This window comes from Rhinatrema bivittatum, chromosome 9, assembly GCF_901001135.1.
Source record: "Rhinatrema bivittatum chromosome 9, aRhiBiv1.1, whole genome shotgun sequence".
In the NCBI taxonomy this organism is placed as follows: Eukaryota; Metazoa; Chordata; class Amphibia; order Gymnophiona; family Rhinatrematidae; genus Rhinatrema; species Rhinatrema bivittatum.
This window is the reverse complement of record NC_042623.1, coordinates 39476307-39498389: the sequence shown is the minus strand read 5'-3', so window position 1 is coordinate 39498389 and position 22083 is coordinate 39476307. Positions and strand designations below refer to the sequence as shown.

Below are 22083 nucleotides of genomic sequence, written 5' to 3'. Positions count from 1 at the left end.
TCAGCTCCCATTTTGTCCTTACAGTTAATTACACCGGGCCCTTAATTTGTAAGCCCTCCTGGGCAGGCACCTAGCAACTGTATCTGAATTTATAACTTTCCTTGAGCTTGGATTGGGAAACGTGAGTAATTAAAAGTAAAATCCAAGTCTGATAACAGAGGACAACAAAAGTCAATCTAGAAAATCAGAGTTAAAAGTTCAAGACATATTTCTCCTGTTATCACTCTCCAGGTATAATAGTTAATGTCTTTTCTCTTGCAGATGTGCTAAGAGCACCATATGACTAATGAGGCCACTTACTGTCAGCAACAGAATGAAAATGAGGACTGGATGAATGAGATCTGACAAATGAATCTGCTTCATTACATACTCTGGCTAAAAATCTTTAAAAAAGACTTCTTTTTTTGTAATAGTTGTGGATAATGTTCTTTGAACATGGCCACTCAACAAAATCATGAACTTTGGTGTCGCCAAATATCAACTACCTAACTGTTGCAAGCTCTTTGACTGGAAACTGCCATCAATCAAAGCTCTTCAAAAAAGTAGGCTGTACACTACATACTTCTAAGCCAGCTAGGTCTTCATTCTGTAAAGTATTTACGGAGCTTCTGCCTGAGTTTTCCCTTCCTCTAAACGTACCTATGGATAGCACCTTTCTTCTCACAGTAAGGTTTACTTGACCGTTTCGGGCTGCATGATGCATGAGGTCAATCACATATCGGTGAGTCTTTCCAGCAACTGGGATCCCATCTACATACATCAACTCATCGCCAGGACGAAGGCGGCCATCTCGGTCTGCAGAACCCATTGCAATCACTGCTCCAATCAAAATCTAAATAATTAAAAAGCAGATGTTAGAATAGAAATGTATATCTACCTATACAAGCATGCATATGTTATAATATTTCAGTGCAGAAAAAAAATTCAGAGCTAAATTGAACAAACAACAGAAAGACAACAACTTGTCAAGGAAGTTTTAGCAGAAGTGTAAAGATTTAAATGTTCTTCTATCCTAAATAAATCATTCACTCTAGAGAGCATGATCATTCAAATATGTGATTTAAAATTTTTTCCAGAAGAAAGATATTTGTCGACTTTGGCAAACAAAAATATTAAAATCCAGAGTTTTAAAAACGTAGCTTGTGAGAGAGGGGCTATGAAAGTCAGGAAAAAAATTTAATAAACCTTGTTTTTGGGGGTTTATAGACTTGCCCTCACTTTGGGTTGCATGCTACCTTATCCGCTTCATTATAATATGAATGAGACTCATCGTTTTTTGGATTTGCAATCGCTCACATAAAGACCATCAGTGTCAGGAATGGGCAAAAGAAGTGCCTTGAAGATGTTCCAAACATGATGTCATGAATGAATTACGCCAAGAAGCTAAAAACATCTGTCCACACTTCAGTTATGATGCTACCTATATTAAATATGTTTCAAAGCACTTATGTGGCCTAACTCCACAGGAATTAATGGGGAAACAAGGATACTGTAAATAAATGGAAAATATAAATACTTAGAGGCTAATATTTAATGCTAGTTAGCCAGATAAGTAGTGACTTAATATTCAGCTATTTTCAGTGGGTGCTACTTAGCTGAATAAGTATTTATCCAGCTAAGTAGATAGCCAGATATCTAGGGGTTAGGCAATGGGAGGGTTGGGGCGGGACTAATTATCCAGTTAACTTAACCGGATAAGTGCTGATATTCAGACTTACCCGGATAGTTAATCAGATAAGTCAGGCCTGCCATAAAGCAAAGTAGCAATTTCATAGGGGATATTCAGCTGCTGAATATTCCATGTAGGTTAGCTGGATAAGGCTTATTTGGCTAATTTACCTAGACGGCCATCTTTGAATATTGAGGCCTTAATTTACCGTGCAAAAAACACTAAAAGAAAAAATATAGAATGTTTTACGGGAGTTAAGGAAGTATCTCACTGTGAGATAGCAATGCACATAGTAAGCTCTTTGGGTTATGGACCAGTCTTTTCTTTCCCTTTTTACAGGGTATGCAACATAGACATGATTTCTCTACTTTTTACTCCCAAATAGGTTTTCTGTGTATATTTATTTTATTTGCAAAATTTATATCCCGCCAATTACTAAACTCTGTTCTAGGTGTGTATATCTGACAATTATGGTTTGCATCTTAAGTCATCAAGGTATTCGAGACCAATACATAAGAGTTTAAATACCAGTCCTCTTGAAAGCTTACAGTTACGTAGCAAGCCCTACTTCTATAAGCTGGCAAATTGTTTAAACCCTGCTAGTTAAATGGAAACTCCCTACCAGCATTTCTGTTCTCAGGATATCCAGTTCAAAGGCTGATGTCTCTCTTGTGGCATCTTAGTCCCTATTTCTCTCCACTTGCTTCTCAGCTAGCTTTCTGCCTTTCTATATTATGCTTCCTATTTCTGAATAGCTTCCAAGCTCCCCAGACCAGAGTCCCCCAAAACTACACCTTCCATCAGGCCCTGCTCCAGAACAATGCCTGCTTCTCTCTGGTTTCCAGAGCTTCCTCTAGTGGCCAGCTGCCCAAGATTAATGAAATAATATATATGTTTATTCACATCCAATATATAAACATCATTCTAGACAATTAAAATCTAACTAACCAATACATAACTCATACATACGTCATTCATACCAATTTTAAAACCACATATAACACATATTTATTTATTTATTTATTTATTTTTCTATACAGACATTCGATTTGGTATATCACATCGGTTTACATATAACAATATGTCTAAGGCGAACCTTGTAATGACATGGTACATTATAACAGCTTAACTGAGAACTGGCTATAATCCAATAACGGTTTTACATAATTATTATAACATGCTTGAATGGCATAACTTAATACAGCATATAAATAGTTTTAATAAATTAACTATGTACAGAGGAAGGGTGGGGCATGAAATAAGGTGGGAGGGGGGACTGAGGCAGGGTTACTTGTCTAGGGTGAAGGCTTTCCTGAAGAGCCAGGTTTTGAGGTTTTTTCGGAAGGTAGGTGTGGAGGGATCAGTTCTGAGTGCGGTTGGGAGGTTGTTCCATAGGTGAGGACCTGCTATGGATGCGGCGCGTTCTCTTGTGGAGACTTTCTGTGCTTCCTTTGTGGGAGGGATGGGGAGTAGGCCTGTGTTGGTAGAGCGGAGATTTCTAGTAGGGAGGTAGGTGGCCAGAGGTCTTTGTAACCAGCTGGCTTTGTCATTATGTAATGCTTTATGAATGAGCATGAGTGTTTTGTATTGAGATCTGAATGGGACAGGCAGCCAGTGGAGTTGTTTGAGTGCTGGCGTGATGTGATCTGTTTTTTTTTTATTCGTTAGTGACCGTGCTGCGGCATTTTGTAGCAGCTGGAGGGGCTTGAGGGTGGATGTGGGAAGGCCAGTTAGGAGGGCGTAGAAGTAGTCAATTTTAGCGAAAAGGAGGGATTGCAGTACCGTCCGGTAGTCTGGGGGATGGAGTAGAGGTTGGAGTTTCTTCAGGATTTGAAGTTTATAGAATCCTTCTTTTATCAGTGTCTTGATATGTTGTTTGAAGTTTAGTTCCTGGTCCAGGATGACTCCGAGGTCTCTAACCGTCGGGAGTATGTTGTATTTGGAGAGGGTTGAGGGATCCGTTATGGGTATTGAGGATTTTTTAGTGAGGTGAAGTATTTCCGTCTTGTTCTGGTTGAGCGTTAGTGCCATTTCTGAGAGGATGGTGGTTATGTTTGTCCTGTATGTTTCTCATTGGTTTAGTGCCTTGTCTATGTTGTCAAATACATATCAAATACATGTAAACATTGTGACTAAAAAAAAATGCATATCAAAAAATGCATATCAAATACATGTAAACATTGTGACTCAAAAAAATTTTTTTTTATATTCAAAAACTTATAACATCTTTCATTTATTTATTCCTTTATTTTCTGTCTTCTATTTGATGTCTTCTATCTTTATCATCGAATTATATTCTAATTACATTGAGTTTCATATCTTATATCTGGTCCGTCCAACAAAGATCTTTGTTTCACCCACTCCTAGGGGCTTCCTCAGGGACTAACCCAAAGTAGTAATCTCCGTAATATTTCTTCAACTCTTGTCCTAAAGTAAACACAATTATAACCATCAAATTCCAAGAAACTGTTTTAAATAACGCAACTAATTCCCTTAATGCTACCCAGATTAACCTCAAACAACAAAGCCGTGATTCTACAAACTTCAATCCTTTACATCAAAACGTCCACTCACAATTCGTTATTATCACATTTGTAGTTTTTCATGACCTTCATATTTTCAATAGCGTTAATCCATTATCTATAAACCAAACAGACAGCTCCATCAGCATGTAAAGCTTAAACGATTTTTACCTTGTAAATCATACCCGACCCGCACTGCCATACTACCTACTTACTTTCTACCGCAACTGTCGTCCTCACCATCAATAGTCACACGTCATAGCGTTCAAGTTCTTCCCCCTCGTTATAAAGTCAGACTCATCAACCAAACTGAGTAAATCATTAATATGGGAATCACCTGATCTCAATTTCCCAAAACTCATCTAAACGCATTCACCAAAAGATCTAACCACCAGTAAGGTCTGGCGCACTGCCCTGGTCTCCAAGCGGTTGATGGACCAGGCTGCCTCCTCCAACGATGATCCACTCTGAGCTGACAAACCACCCTCCAACCAGAGATGCTGGCATTAGTGGTCACCAGAACCCAGTTGGGCACCTCCAGATCCATTCCCTTCTTCAGATTGTGCCAAAATAGCCACCATGAGAGACTAGACCTGGTATCCTCTGGTAAAGGTAAAGGAAGCTGAAATTCCTCCGAAAGCGGATTCATAGCAGGGCCCCCTGCAGGGAATGCATTTGAGCAAATGCCCATGGAACTAAGTCCAGCATAGACACCATGGAACCCAGGACCTGCAAGTAATCCCAGACCCTGGGCATCGATGGGCACAGCAGCTGCAGGTCCTGACCCTGCAACTTGACTACTCTCTCCATAGTCAGGAAACACTTTCCCAAACCGGGTATCGAAGCACGTCCCCAGATAGTGCATTGACTGGGTCGGCGACAGCTTACTCCTTGCTAGGTTCATCACCCAGCCCGGTGACTCCAGAAGCTGCAGTCCCCTCTGGACTGAGCGAACACACTCCGCTTCTGACTTTGTTCGAATCAACCAATTGTCCAGATACGGGTGCACCAGGATACCTTCCTTCCTGAGTGCCGCTGCCATTACCACCATCATCTTTGTGAATGTATGCGGTGCTGTCGCCAACCCAAAGGGAAGAGCCAAGAATTGGAAATGTTTTCCCAGAACCATGAACCTCAGAAACCACCAGTAATTGGCCTTAATGTGGCTATGAAGATAAGCTTCCGTCAAGTCCAACGAGGCCAGAAATTCCCCTTTGCACACCGCTGCTATGACAGTGCGCAAGATTTACATCCAAAATCATGGCAGAGGGTAGCATTGACCTTCTGCAAATTGAGAATGGGCCGAAAAGTCCATTCTTTCTATGGAACCACAAAGTGTACAGAATACCGACCCTGCCCCCTCTCTTGAGGGGGCACTGGTACAATGGCCCAATGGAGTTGCAACCGATCTGGACTATCCTGCACCGCCTCTCGTTTGCACTGGGAGATGCAGCAGGAGACCACAAAGGTGTCCCTGAGCGGACGAGAAAATTCTAAGGCGTAACCGTCTCTTACTACCTCCAGGACGCATCAGTCCAATGTGATTTTGGACAGCCTCCAATGGTCACTGGAGAGGACCAAAACACCCTCTTTCCCCAATTTTGTTTCTGTTGCCCCCTTGAGAACCACTGTCCCTCTGGGGTCTGCGCTGGCTCTGAAAAGGTTGATGCCTGCCAGAACTCTGCTTCTGTGATGCTGGTCCAGGGCTCCTGCCTTTACAAAACCTCCTTGCCCCTCAAAAATGAGCTTGTGGCAGCAAGGACTTTTTGGGGTCCTTTCTGTCCTAAGGCAACTTATTACCCTTCGATTCTCCCAATTGTTTCATGAGCTGCTCCAGGTCCTCCCCAAAGAGCAGCTTTCCCTTGAAGGGGAGATTTGAAAGTTGTGCCTTAGACCACAAATCCACCGACCAATTTCGCAGTCATAGGAGTCTCTGCACCTCCACTGCAGAGACCATACTCCTGGCGGAGATCCGGATTATGTTGTACAGAGCATCAGCCACATAGGCCACTCCCACCTCCAAGCGGGCCACCTGCGCTGCCTCAGCTGCAGTCCTTAACCGCTGGTCATATTTCTTCTGCACCCAGCACAAACAGGTTCTCTGCATCAAACTTCCGCACATCACAGCACAAAGACTCAAAACCGAAACCTCAAACAATCTTTTGAGCAGGATCTCCAGTTTCCAATCCTAGACATCCTTTAGAGCTGCTGTTCTGGCTACTGGAATGGTTGTCTTCTTAGTGACCGCCGACACAGTTGCTTCCACCTTGGGAGTTCTCCAGGACTCCAACATCTGCTCCAGGAAGGGGTATAGCTTAAGGCCTGCCTTGGGAGACTCCCACTCCCGATCTACCAGCTTCTCCACTGTCTTCGGCAACGGAAAGGCCTTAGTTGTCTCCTTAATCCCTCTAGGACTGTGTTCATCCCTTTATTATCTGAGTCCTCCTCGGTGACTTTAATCCCCAGCTCCTCTATCACCTGGGGAATCAACGGACCCAGCTCCTCCTTGTGAAACAGGCGGACCACTCACGGGTTGTCACCCTCTGCGACCAGAACCGCATCCGGATCCTGCATTGGATTCCCCAATGCGTCCACTGTGTCCTGGTGCGGATCCTGAAGCGTATCCCCCACAACATAAGCAAGGTCCTTGACTGGATCCACCAGAACCCCTTGTAATTGATCCGGATCATCTGTTCCTTCCAATGACTCTTCTTCTACCATGGATCACCTGAGTCCCAGTGCGCTCAGGATCCCTCCTGACTCCACAGGTCTCCTATCCTTCTTGACCAGCCAGGACTTCCTGGGGCAGGGTCTTTTGGACCCCAAATCCTTCCTGGCTAGATAAGCCATGAAGGAGCAGCACAAAATCCATAGAAAACACATTTGGATCCGAGGAGGAACCGTCCTGAGCAGCAAAATCTATAGCTTCTTCCCATCCCCTGCTACCAGCAAGGTCCTTCTCCAATGGAAACAGGGTGGGAGGGGAGTCCTGAGGCTCTGAAATGGCAGAGTCTCAGCACGTGCTGCTAAAATGGCCGCCGGTTCCCCCAGACCCCCCCCCCCCAGGGCCCAGCTGCCTTCACATTCCTGCCGCACCCCCTCCCCACGGCACAGTTGCGGCAAAATGAAGCCAAATCAAGGCAAGCTCGCCTCAAACATCAGTCGTGACAAAGTTTGCCGCTTTGCACAGAAACCGGCATGCCAGGGTGGTCAGGCCTGCACATGTGTTCAGACCTAAAAATAAAGCCTGCCAATGTGACTGCTTCCGCCGCTGTCCAGTGCTGAAATCGCCCAGCACCCGGCCCAGACAAAGGCAGGCAATTCAGCCCGCTCCCTTCTGCCTACCTCCCGGCAGGAAACCAACACTTATCCGCTCCTCAGCACTGCTCACACATGCTGCTGCTGCTTCACTGCTCTTTTTTTTTCTTTTTTAAGTAAAGAAACAGGACCAAAAGAAAAGGGGAAAGAACTACTTCCCTGCTTCTGGAGGCCACACACTGAGGAGCCAGGTTCACCGAGGGAGTGAATGGCCTAGAGGGGGAGACAGAACCAGGCCCCCCTGGCAATCTACCTCTCCTGCCAAGAAGGTCTGAGTCTGGACAGGGGTCAACATCCCCCCTGCTCACCCTGTTCCACCTGAGAGATGGCCCTCGAAGGAACTTAACATCTCGGGGAGCTGAATCCTCTTCTTACTCCAATCCTATATTTTTCTACAACTCTAGACTACAGATTTGCACCTCTACCAACTGCTGGAAACAGAGAAATACTGAGGGACTACAGGTGGCACTCTCAGTTAAGTAGTAGTGCCTCAAAGTTTTGTTCTTTGCCTCCATCTAGTGGTAGGGGTGCATAAACCCACTTGCCTGGACTGATCCGGGGTACGAACAGGAACAACTATAAACTCACAACAAAGAAGTATACAAACATCATTTATATATATACTTCATATTTCTGTCACAACACTATCACAGGGAATCATTTTCTTCTAGTTCTACCCAAAATAACTCTATGCCAAGAACAAAAAGCACACATGCTCTCAAACAGAAGGATCTACCTTAATATATGGGCATCATGATAAGGCTTAGAAACCTTGGTAACTAAGGTCACCCCATGGAGTTCTATGTGTGAAGTGACAGAGGGATGTGAATGTTTCATGTGCATATTGTTATTACTTATTGTTTTTATGTACTGCCAGGTCAAACTGGTGCTCAGTGTGGTTTACAGCACACAGAAATCAATATAGATGTACTATGTGCAGGTTACAGCTTACATAAAACAACATTAGCATGTATGATGGAGAAATGACTGCATGTAGTGCTATAAGTAGTTGTATGAATGAATCTTGTTTACCAAAATAGCAGAACATTATGCTAGTACACTACATATCTTTTAATGTTCCTAATATCTTGGGAAGCTGTAATTCCATGAATGTATGCTGTGTGTTTGAGTAGGTGAAAGGTGTTGTATTTGAGTAGATGAGAGCTGTGTACTGTATGTGTAAAAAGGTTTGCATGCATACGTATGAATCTGTCAGATGTGTTTAGAAATGAAAGAGAGGAGGTAAAGATGTGAATGCAATTAAAACTAGATTCAGAGTAGAGTAAGAAAAATAGTATGCAGGCCACATGTGTCAATGAATATGTTCAAGTAGGCTAAAGTGGTTTTTAAAAGGCCAGCATCATGATTCCCAGTACTAAAAGGGACATCAGTTCTTTAAAATCAGCTTTTGCATGGGAAACTTTAGCCAATGTTTAAAAACAACAGAAGCACATTCCACTGTCAGAGCTGTTATCAGAGTAGTAGAAGGTTTGTTGCAGCTAGATTCCTATTTTTCCCCCCAAATGTTAAAACATGCTAAACATGTCAAAAGTAGCTCCATAGACGGTGGCAGTGCTCCAGTTTTCATTTGCAATCACTCATGGTTCTCCCCCTATTTTGATATTCCAACTCCCAAATTAGCCCACCTATTGCAATGACAGCCCTCCACCAGAGGCCACAGAACCTGATCAGCATGAACCCCGAGTCCAGCCATCAGATGGCACCATTGTGCGAAGGCTGAGATTCCCTCCCTCCAGAGGACGTGAATGTAGTATATTTGCCTGGGGAGCAGAAGCCTTGCCCAGGAATCAGAGTTTTTCTGCAAGGTGGTACACAGCATTTGTAGCTAAATCACTGGACTAGCTCTTGCCCACTTTACAACACTTAGGAAACAAAAGGGTTGAGTGAACCAAAGATCAGATTTTACTCTAAGGTGCAGAGCTCTAATTACGAGTCTGGTCATTAAATCTGACAAGAGACCTATGTGGTCTTCAAAGCTCAGGTACTTCCTACCACATCTTTTTTTGTTGGTATGGTAAAAGGTACCACATCCTACAAAGATTTCAGGCTGGGAAAAGAACGGATTGTTAAAGCAACACAGCAATGCAAAGCTTATCTGAATCAGGCCAAGAAGGCTGCCATACCAGGGATCCAGATTCTCGTTTACTAGAATATTAGTAGGGAACCTGCCACACTATTCTCTCTTTTTGCTCTGATACTATTAGGAAAAGCTGCTGGTTTTCTTACAGGAATACCAAGCTCAATAGTTTCCTAGGTGCTCCAGTCTACTATCATTATTTCAAAGACATATTTCAAATGGATGCAAACCCAGCTAAATATACTTCTAGGTTCTTGTACTGCAGAAAGAAAGCAGCCTTAAGTGAAATATAGCTAGGGCTGCACAAAATGTTCTCTAAGCCTTTAAATTATTTTCTTCCTACTTGAGAAGACACGAAATATTAAATGCTTGAACTGGAAATGTGATCTTGGTTTGTAAAATATTACAAGGGCAATATTCAAAGGCATTTCACTGGATAACTCACAAGTTATCTGGCTAAATGCCGAGTTTTCAATATCCTCCCATACTGATCTGGCTAACTCTTAGTCGGATAAGCAATTATCCAGCTAAAACTTAAGCCAAATAAGTAGTAGATGTTTTAAGGGTGTTGTGGGGCAGGGACGAGTTAGCTGGGAAACAAATCCAACTAACCCTAATATTAGGAGTTAGCTGAATAAGTCCTTTGACTAACTCTAGATGTGCCCTGGAACAGATCTAAAATTATATGGGATCGTGTTCCCAGATAAATTTATCCTTAATTGGCTGTATTTAAAAGAATATGAGCCAGTTAATTGGCAATGAGCAGGCTGCAATCCCAGGCACTTCCAATGATGTTCTGACAGCGACGTGGGACGCGTAAGCTTCTCTGTGCCTAGAAGTACATACATAGTGCCAGTGCATGTGCACTTTTACTTGTGAAGAGAGGAGGCCGTTCAAGGGGGTGGGAATCAAGAAAGGGTTAGCATTTATATGCATATATGCACAGTTATATATATATACCTATGGGTATGAATATAATTTTTGATGGAAAAAGCACCTGCACAAATAGCAGATGCAGGTCTGTGTGCACACTTTATTTGACTCAATTTTCAAAGGCTACATTCAAAGAAGGATGGGTGACTTTGCATTAAATGTCATGGAGTTGGAAAGGTGGAGGACAGACCTTGGGGCACCATGGCCCATATCTTCTTTTTTTTAAAACTGTGATGTTGGGAGAAGGACGGAGAACTAGTCTGTGTATACCTTAAAGTATTTTGGTCTGGGTAGGAGAGGGGAGGAAACTGGGGATCGAGTCTTAAGGCCCAAAATGTTGGTTTGTTTTTTTTAAATACACTAAACTGACTAGATTCCGAATGTAACCGGTACATTCCAAGAACATGTACCTGGATACGTTTAGGACTGCTCTCAGGCAGTCCCAGAGTTATATGGCTAACTTGGCCGTATAATGCTGAATGTTAACTAACGGGCCAATACAGTACAGTGCGCTCTGACGGAGTGCACTGTTAACCCGCCATTGGACGCGCGTTTTCCCTTACTCCTTAATCAGTAAGGGGCGGAAAACGCATGTCCAACCCGCCGAACCTAATAGCGCCCTCAACATGCGAATGCATGTTGAAGGCCCTATTAGGTATTCGCGCGCGATTCAGTAAGTAAAATGTGCAGCCAAGCCACACATTTTACTTTCAGAAATTAGCGCCTACCCAAAGGTAGGCGCTAATTTCTTTGGGCACCCTCCGACTTAATATCATGGCGATATTAAGTCAGAGGTCCCGAAGGGTAAAAAAAAAAAAAGAAAAAAACATTTTGAAGTCGGCCGGTGACTGTCGGGTAGAAAACCGGACGCTCAATTTTGCCGGCGTCCGGTTTCCAAGCCTGTGGCTGTCAGCGGGCTTGAGAACCGATGCCGGCAAAATTGAGCGTCGACTGTCAAACCCGCTGACAGCCGCCGACCCAGGCCAAAAGGAGGCGCTAGGGACGCGCTAGTGTCCCTAGCGCCTCCTTTTGCCCGTTTCTACCGCCGGACCTAATTTAAATACTGAATCACGTGCACGGGCGAGTGGCCTGTGCGCGCGCCGGGAGACCGGGCGTTTGCCCGCTCTCCCGCGGACTTTATTGAATCAGCCTGTTAGGTAGCTAGAGAAAAATGCTCTGCCCTGGAACAGCCCCGCCGTGCTCCTGATTTATCCAGCTAGCTTTTGAACCGGATAACTACTTAAACCAAGTATGTTGGGGGCCTGGGGGGGGGGGGGGGGTGAAACCGGCGGTATTTTCAAAACCTTTTGTGTGGTTGGCTAAGTCTCTAACATAGCTGGACAAACCCTTTGAGATATGAACTTCTAAGCATGCACTGCGCTGGCCACATACGTGGCTAGTTATAAGTATCTCTTGTGGGGAAATTCTCGAGTAAAGTTCTACTGAAAAAGATGGTTGGTGCTGTTTGAGATTTTTAACAATATTGTGCTGATGTTTGGCAGGTTTGAACCACAAAATTCACTTAGTTACTAACACCTGAAAATTTCCATTTGCTGGGCTTGCAGCTTCTTGAAACTATGATGTATGGGCACTATTTGCATTTTGGTTGGCTGACTTGATTATTAATTGGTTTAATTACTGTATTCCCTCTACAAAAGTAGCAGGTTAGAAATAACAATCAATTAGTTTTAAAGATAGTTATGGAACTGGACTGCTACCATAAATATTGTAGAATTTCTTTATGTGTGTGTGGGTATATCCTGTAGCTACCTTTATCTATGCGTGATATGTATATACATATGCAGTCCACCAGTTGTTCGAAACCATGTTTTCTAAAATTATACAGCATTTGTTCCCTGCACTTAAATATATTAAGAAAAAAAGTAACATGACTCATGCTACTTTTGAACCAAAAACATAATGGGGCGGATTTTAAAAACTCTATGCACGTAAATCCAGAGGATTTACACGCGAAGGGGGGGTTACGTGCGCCGGGCGTATTTTAAAAAGGCCAGGTGACGTGCGTAAAGCCCTGGGATGCGTGTAAGTCCCGGGGCTTGCAAAAAGGGGCGGTCCGGGGGCGGGGCTGTCCAGGGGCGGGGCCAGAGGCCTCTGACACAGCAGCCATTGCCGCTGTGACAGAGGATCGCGTGCCGGCAGGCTGCCGGCGCGCGCAAAAGGTAAGACAAGGGTCGGGGGGGTTAGAGTAGGGCTGGGGGGAAGGTTAAGGGAAGGGTGCTAAGGTCAGGCTAGGGTGAAGGGAACAGGGGAAGGCAGTGCGGCTCGGCGCACGCAAGGTGCACAATTGTGCATCCCTATGCGCGCGCCGACCCCTGATTTTATAACTTGCGCACGTCTGCATGCGCAAGTTATAAAATCAAGTGTACATGTATGCGCGCCGGGTAGCGTGCACACCCTTTTAAAATCTACCCCATGAAAGCAATTTTCTAATAGCCCACATAGGGCTAAGGGCTAAAATCTACCTGTAGAAAAGCCCAAACTTTCAAGCAACACTTATGCGTCTAAGACCACTTTCATAGTTAGTGAGCGTGCGTGGAGCCACGTGCGGGACATGCACACACATTTACGCTTGTTTGGAGTAGGCAGAAATATGGCCGTGTTAATTTACTCGCAGTATTTTCAAAAAATCAAAGAAAGGAGCGCAAAAAGGTTTCTTTCCCAGACTCCGCCTATTTCAAGTACATGCATAAAAGCATTTGCAAAATTGCTTCTGTGCTTACACTTTTACAACTCCTGGGGCAATTTTCAAATCACCGCCGATCAATAAAATTAGAATAGCCGAGCTATGCAATAACCACAATATACGCCACTTGTTATTTCATGCTAGTTACATACTGATGAGATTTGAGATGTAGCCAAGGTTCAGGGGCTTTACAACAATTTGACCAGAGTCAGCATTTAAAAATATTTCACAAATCGCCATGCTGGATCAGACCAATGGTCCATCGAGCCCAGCATCCTGGGGCCAGTCTGTCACCTGGAAGCAGCCAAGCAGATCCTCATGGAAAGATCCCTTCCTTCTTTCTTACTCCCAGAATTAAGTGCATGTGTAGAAGAGTTTCACATACGAGAAGACACTGACATGGCAAGCATATAAAAATGACTTCCCTGCTTGCCCATCAGTGCTTAGATCAGTGCGGCATAGATGTGTGTACATGAGTGCTGATATTAAATAGCAAAGAGAGTATCTGCTCATTCAAGCTCACAGAATGTACCTGAACAGCATGCTGGATAAACTAATGCTCTTTCATCTTAGGGAAGCCAATTACTCAATCAAGCACCATTACTGGAAAACACCAAGTAATATTTGGCCTTGGAAACTACACTCTTCCCAACTTAATACAAAGTGCACCAGAGTGGTAAATTTTTAATGGAGACTCTGACAGCTTGAGAGACCTCTGCTTATTTACTGCCCTGCAATACAATTACTATAAGACATTAGACGAGCAGATATATTTGTACCACATTTGTATGGTATAGGTGATGGCAGAGCCTAACCAGATGCTCTGAAGGCACAACTTACAGGCTGTCCAGGTTCATCTCCTCCGAGGATTCGGAACCCAAAGCCGGACTCCAGCCTCCGCAGATGAACGTCCAGCTCTTTGTAATCTGGACCTGCTTTAAAGAACAACACCTCAGTGTTAACCTAATGCAAGACAGGTTTTTCTCCCCCCCTCCCCCACAAGAGCTACCCCCAGTGATTAGCTCTCTGGAAACGATTAATGGTAGCTCTATTAGGGTTAGCAGGCAGAAATGAAATGAAGGAAATAAAAAGATAAACAGACTAACCACACATGGAAAAAAAAAGCAGTTTATGCTCATGCACAGAGCTGTGTTACTATGAACAAAATGTTTCAAGGTGGATTACTAAAGCCACCCACTACTCAATTGACAATGGGCAATTCTAACATTTAATTCTGGCCCTTTAATGAAAAAATAAATTCCCCCCCCCCCCCCCATGGAAAATTCTTTCATTTGTGGAGCAATTATGCCATCATGTGGCTGTAATCCAGATGACTAATTTATCTTTTCCTATAGGGACTTTATTTTTCTTTGGAGTTTCTATAAAAGGGCCCTGCATGCATAAATCATTTTTTCCATCCTTAGTTCAGAGGCATGGACACAGAAGTATAACTCTTGAAAAATTGCCTCATGAATCGTTTTTAAGATGTTGACATAATCTACTACTCTTTGAAGACCTTTCCAAGAATTTATTGGACATTATGCGCAAGAGTCAATCTATCATCAGTGACCACTCATGAATCACCAGAATAACAATGTAGAAATCTAAACTTGAAGACAGGAACACAGGAGAAATTACTTCAAGCTCACAAGTAGCTTCATATACACAATTTATATTGATCAGGAGTAGACAACTCCATTGCTTGAGGGCCACCAACCAATAACTAATGAACATTCATGAAACTGATGTGCATACAATAGAGACAGTGTGCATGAAAATCTCTCTCATCATATTCATTAGGGATATCCTGAAAACCCAAGCAGTTGATGCCCCTCAAAGACTAGAATTGGTCATCCCCGATACAGAACTGGCTAGGAGGGTTCCCAATGATCCATTTTCATGCAAACTAATTAACTTCAGATACATTCATGTCTGAGGCATCCCAGTACAAAGATTCTATTTAGCCCCCAAATAAAAGGAGTCTTTTGTACAAAAACACCACCTTCATATTGTCCTTGAGCAACAAATCATGTATTATACTGTAGGAAAATATGAAAACAAGCATGCTGTCTTTTCACTCAGTTCCTGTACTTTAGCTAATGAAATTCTGAGACATAGGTCAAATGAAGTGCTCCTGTTTTGCAGCTTGGGCTATAAATATATGTTTGGAGGAAAGCATGTGTCTGTGGGGGGGGGAGTGGGGTTACAGAATCCATTTTGATTAAATTTATGAATAGGATTAAAAGTATTGCAAACAATATATTATATATTTTGCTTGGGAGTTTCTGCTTGCTTCTTTGGGTTTGAAGCTTAATTGGAACTTAAAATCTTCATTTGCAACTACCCGGGGCTTTTTCCCTCTTATTTTATATCCCTTTCCAGCTCACCTAAGCCAATCACTGTAGTGTCAGTCCTTGGCAGGGGGCCATCCTTCAGGGGCTCCTTCTGCAACCCTACAATCGTGGATCCTAAATCTGGCCACTGATGAATGACGATGGCAGTGTGTGCTGCTGCCTTCCCAACATCCCCAGCCCTGGTTGGGCCGGGGAATCAAATCCAGGGACCTCTGCATAGCAGAGTGCAGCACTTCCAGTGAACCACCCGGCCAGCCCCTAAAAACTTTTTATGCATTGATCAGACATTTGGGATGCTGCAGCAAACATCTGAATTAAATTGTTCTGCTTGTATCCTCTTTTACATTTTAATTAAAATATGAGTTAGCAGCATTGTTATCATGCTTTGGGAGTCAACTCTTTCCATCTACCAACTAAAAATAAACATCGCATTAGACTTTTCTTGACCTAGGAGGAGAGGGTAGAGCAAAGCTATTAAGTCCTAAGACAGTGGAGTGAAAACTAAGGGCCTATAAGCCTTTAAATAAAAAGCACAAAGCATTTCTACCATGTCATCATTTAGTTGATCTGTATGTTCCAATAATAATCTCACCCACCTTTAAACCTTCACTTGTTTGTTCAAAAATCAATTTTTTGAAAAATATTATAATGCGGGGAAAGGTAAGTTTCATACGCTTGAATGCATGCCTTCCACGGCCTTGCTTCTTTTATGTGATGTAATCATTAACTTACCTCCCTCCCACTCCCTTTATTTTTTACTCTATTTTTTTGAACAAATTTTTTTATTAATTAATTTTTATTAAAATCTGTTAATATTCATTAAATGATGCCCTTGAAGGCTTTTCAATGAATTCTTATTGTTATCCACTTTAATTTTGTAACCAAAATGCAGATATCATTCTATTGATTTCTGCCTATACAGGCTTCTCAGTAATTCTTTCTCCCTTAAACCCCAAACGGGTGAAAATTTATCAAAGAACTGTTCATTCAAACGCCGTAGTTTAGAATATAAGACTTATCTCCCAACACAGCTGTGTTTCGAAAAGTAAAGAATTACTGAGAAGCCTGTATAGGCAGAAATCAAAAGAATGATATCGGCGTTTTGGTTACAAAATTAAAGTGGATAACAATAAGAATTCATTGAAAAGCCTTCAAGGGCATCATTTAATGAATATTAACAGATTTTAATAAAAATTCATTAATAAAAATTTTTTTTCAAAAAAATAGAGTAAAAAATAAAGGGAGTGGGAGGGAGGTAAGTTAATGATTACATCACATAAAAGAAGCAAGGCCGTGGAAGGCATGCATTCAAGCGTATGAAACTTACCTTTCCCCGCATTATAATATTTTTCAAAAAATTGATTTTTGAACAAACAAGTGAAGGTTTAAAGGTGGGTGAGATTATTATTGGAACATACAGATTGCATAAGTAGTTTGGTCTCACTTTAGCGGAGATTGGAAGAATCAATCATTTAGTTGATGGCACATGTACTGATAGGGCAGGAGTCCAGGGTCCAGTATAAAAAGCTCATGAAGGTTCGAAGTGTTGCCTGAACATGTTGACGTTTAGATGCATTTTCTATTTGTGGTTAAATAGCTAAATGATATAGATGGCTTTCAAGTGTTGTGTTGTATTGCGCTAAACCTCTCAGAATGAGACAGACTGCACCAACACTGCATGCAGAAACAAAGGAAGGATAAGAGAGACTCGAAATATGTAACGTAAAAGAAAACAGAGAAGAATGTCTATGCTGGAACTCTGCTGGAAAAACCCTTTCAAACAATTCTGTGCTCTCCAAAGACCCCACTCCCTCTTTGGCCTTTGGCAGAGAAGGGAAAAAAAATGTGGCCAGAATATGCAATTTCTGGTGACTTTTGATTTGCTTATAAATCTCCAGGAAGGCCAAAATGTCTCCAAGACCAACTGTCAGTCCTTCAGCCTTAGGGTTGGGTGGGGGTGGCCAATTTTTCCCCAACTACAGGGGAAAGTGTGTCTGAAACCTTATGCAAAAACCCCCCAAAACCCTTTATCTTGATCCAACAGAAATGTAACGTTCAACCTGGAAAACTGCAAGTTTGTATGCTTTAAAGAATATAACTACATATCTCCTAAGGTGTGAAAACTCCTGTCCTGTACATAATTATGCAAATGAAAAAGATGGTCAGACAGATCCATGTCATAAAGGACTGGCTGTGCCAGCACTAGTTTTACTCTTATTGGGTGCAAAGGACTTGCATGCCCACTTTGGACACACTTGAACTGCAATGGGGTAAAACTAGGACTACCACAGCCTGTTCTTTTATAACATGAAACTATCTGGTCACCTCAGCCATCTATGATAAGTTATCCGTGACCCAATGTGCTGTGTCTGCATGGGGCTCCATTAGCTAACTGAAATCCCGAGCACGAGATTCCAGCCTGCGAGACAACAAATCATCAGGACTGAAAGCACTCTGATGCTGAAAATGAAAAACTACTGGAAGTTTCCTTCTTGTAATGAACTTATTTCCTAACAACTGATATATAAAACCAGCCAAAGTGATCAACTAGAAATGACTCGTAACATCTATGACCAAAAATAGAGAGGTTGGCCCCTGAACTTGAAACTGCTCAAAGCTGAATTCAAAATCAACTTTAGTTTTATTTGTTTAGCTCATGCCTTTTCACTGGTAGATTAAGGCGAGTAACATTCACCCTACTCTAGTACTACATCAGGTTGCTTCAGATGTCATGACTCAACACAGCTAAACTGCAGAAAACAAAGAGGAAACTGTGCAAAGCAGAAAAGTGAATGGTCAGTGATGACTGGTGATGACTTACAACTACGATTAAAGAAATGATAGTTACGAAAACATAGAATGGAACATAATTATGTCAAAAGACAATGGATACTGCATAATACTTGCCAGAGGAATCCACTCGGAAACCAGTCCTGGGCGGCACTTGTTCTGAATAGAAAAATGGGGTATTAGAAGTGCAATATATATATATATATATATATATATATATATATATATATATATATATAGCGAGAGAAAGCACCTATATTTAGAGAGAGAGAGCACCACTATATATATATATATATATATATAGAGAGAGAGAGAGAGAGCACCACTATATATATATATATATATATATAGAGAGAGAGAGAGCGCCACTATATATATATACATAGAAGGAGCACCACTATATATATATATATATATATATAGAGAGAGAGAGAGAGAGAGCACCACTATATATATATATATATATATATAGAGAGAGAGAGAGAGAGAGAGAGAGCGCACCACTATATATATAGAGAGAGAAAGAGAGCGAGCGAGCACCACTATATATATATAGAGAGAGCACCACTTTCTCTGTTGTGCAAATGATAAAAAAAGAATTTTCATCTGCAATCCACCTTCGGTTATGCCGTATTCTTTGGGGCCCAGAAGGACCAGAGGAAAAATACTGAAGTGAACATTTCTCTAGACTTCATTCTTTCTATGACAAAAAAATGAGTTTGTTGTATTTTTCATATGATTAAAGTTTTGTAGTTAACCATGGGCACTTCTCTTATGAGAGTGCTACATTACAAAACCAGACCCCCTACCAAAGATGATCTACTGCTTTCAATGAAGTCTCATGTCAGGGGATGCTAGTGTCAGCATCCTGATCAGGAGTCTCAACGTAAAAAAGTTAAAAATTAGAAATAAATGCTGCATACAACATGCCTGTTTCAAAATCAGTTACAAAGCAGAAAATGTCTTTTCTCTCATGGTTCAATGCTAGCCTTTAAGAATGGAATGGTCATACAATTATACATGAAAGAAGAAAACGGATAAAGCACATTTTTTGTGAGAAAAGAGATAATGAAGTCATAAAGAGGAAGGGCTAAAGGAGACCTCAAGAGGCCATCTAGCCTATTTCATGACTCTAGACAGGATCTACTGTATCTAAACCATTTCATATAGATGCTTATCTAATCTGTTCTTAAAAACCTCCAGGGATGGAGATTACAGTGGATATAGCTGTGTCCTGGCTAACGCCTTCAGGAGTCAGATGCTACAAAAATACCACACAAAAAACCTTCTATCTACACCCATTCAATCACAATTCTAGAAAAACACTTACAGAATTGCGATTGAATGAGTGTAGTTGGAAGTTTTTTTTGTGTGTAGTATGCTTGTGGTAAAGCAGCTGTATGTTATTTGTGAATGTGAGATGTATTCTAATATATATCTTTTATTAGTTAAGTCATGATGATTTATATAAGTGGTGGGAACTTTGGAATGTAAAAGAAAATTGGTTCTTACCTGATAATATTCATTCCTGTAGTACCACGGATCAGTCCAGACTCCTGGGTTTTGCCCCCCCTCTAGCAGATGGAGACAGAAGTTTACAAACAAAAACTCTGCCTTATGTAGGCTGGTGCCACCTACAGTCCGGTAGTATTACTTAATGTTAAAGCAGAATGGATCACAAAACCCCCCAACTAACTATATACAGAAATCTAACACTTCCACCAGCTCAATAAACCCCCAAATGGGAACAGAACCCGTGCTATCGATAACTGAATATACTGAATATACCTGTAAATGGAAAGGAAACGCACAGTAAGGACTCTCCCTTTCCCTATCAGAACCAATGGGCGGGACTCTGGACTGATCCGTGGTACTACAGGAATGAAAATTATCAGGTAGGAACCAATTTTCTTTTCCCCGTATGTACCCGGATCAGTCCAGACACCTGGGATGTACCAGAGCTTACCTTAATTGGGATGGGATCCGGAGAGGCCCGATCTGAGCACTCCTTCCCCAAATCCAGCATTTCCTGGAGCCTTAACATCCAGATGATAATGTCTGGCAAAAGTATGTAAAGACTTCCATGTAGCCGCCCTGTAGATATTTGCTGGCATTCCGCCCAAGATGCGGCCTGAGATCATGTAGATTGAGCGCGTAGACCAACTGGTAGAGACCTTCTCTGCAATAGATACGCCGAGCTTATGGTCTCCTTCAACCAGCGAGCAATGGTAGACTTGGAAGCAGCATTACTTCTTCTAGGCCCACTCCAAAGTACGAAGAGGTGGTCCGATACCCGGAAAGCATTGGTAACTTCCAGGTAGCACAACAGCGTCCTTCGTACATCCAATTTTCACAGGTCTTTAGACAACGGATCTGAGCTGTCCAAATCCAAAAACGATGGGAGTTCTACGGTTTGATTTAAATGAAAAGAAGAAACAACCTTAGGAAGAAATGAAGGTACCGTGCGTAGCTACACCCCCCGACTCTGATATCCGCAAAAAGGGCTCTCGACAAGACAGGGCTTGAAGCTCGGAAACCCGCCTTGCCGAGGCAATAGCCACTAAAAACACCACCTATAGAGTTAAATCCTTCAAGGTGACCTTGCGGAGAGGCTCAAAGGGAGCGCTGCACAAAGCCTTAAGCACCATATTTAGATTCCAGGAAGGGCAAGGCCGCCAAAATGGTGGATGTAGGTGTTTTGCCCCTTTAAGGAACCGCACCACATCTGGGTGAGACGCCAAAGGTACACCGTGAATCCGACCGCGCAAAGATCCCAGTGCCGCCACCTGGACCCGCAAAGAACTGCACGAGAGGCCCTTTGCAAAACCGCCCTGAAGAAAATGCAAGATATCCGAAATGGACGCACGAGTAGGAACCACCTCCCGATCAAAGCACCATGACTCAAATACTTTCCATACCAGCACATAAGATAACGACGTAGACACTTTGCAGGACCGTAGGAGAGTGGTTACCACCACATCCGAATATCCTTTGGATTTCAGCCTTTGCCTCTCAAAAGCCATGCTGCTAGACAAAAGCGTTCGGCCTGGTCGAAACAGACAGGCCCCTGATGTAGCAGATCCGGGACATACTGAAATCGAATGGGTTCCTCTAATGTCAGATTTACCAGATCCGCAAACCACAGACGACGTTGCCATTCGGGAGCGACGAACACCACTTCTGTTGGGTGTAACTCTATCCGACGTAGGACCCTGCCGATGAGGGGCCATGGAGGGAACACATACAGTAGGACATCTGTTGGCCAAGGCAATACTACAGCGTCCACGCCCTCCGCTCCAGTCTCCCTGCAACGAGAGAAGAAACAAGGAGCTTTGGCATTCTTGAACGTCGCCATCAGGTCCAGGGCGGGGATCCCCCACTTTGCACAAATGAGTCAAAACACGTTTTCCGCGAGTTCCCACTCCCTGGGGTCTAGACGATTGCGACTGAGAAAATCTGCATGAACATTCTCTACCCCGGCAATGTGGGAGGTTGCTATGCTGCACAAATGCTGCTCTGCCCACGCGAACAAGTGACGGGCTTTGGATGCCACTGGTTGACTTTTGGTTCCCCCCTGTTGATTGATGTAAGCACCGTGGTCGCATTGCCTGATAGAACTCTGACTGACTTGCCTCGGACTACCGGAAGAAAAGCCTGCAACACCAGGCGAACCGCTCTGGTCTCTAGACGATTGA

The 22083-nt window shown here is 42.8% G+C and overlaps 1 protein-coding gene across 12 annotated transcripts in view; it reads right to left on the bottom strand.

Annotated features, from left to right (window-relative positions):
• Window positions 1-22083, bottom strand: part of MAGI2 (membrane associated guanylate kinase, WW and PDZ domain containing 2) — a 1548202-nt gene that overhangs the window by 222459 nt on the left and 1303660 nt on the right. For 8 of the 12 annotated variants that reach the window (XM_029615849.1, XM_029615851.1, XM_029615850.1 and 5 more), the window contains 3 exons: window positions 18506-18547; window positions 14085-14176; window positions 640-832 (listed from right to left, as the gene is read on the bottom strand). In XM_029615849.1, coding sequence (XP_029471709.1) covers window positions 640-832; window positions 14085-14176; window positions 18506-18547 — 327 coding nt within the window. Of the gene's footprint in view, window positions 1-639; window positions 833-14084; window positions 14180-18505; window positions 18548-22083 lie in introns of all 12 variants that reach the window. The other 4 variants (XM_029615853.1, XM_029615855.1, XM_029615854.1 and 1 more) reach the window with 2 other exon arrangements.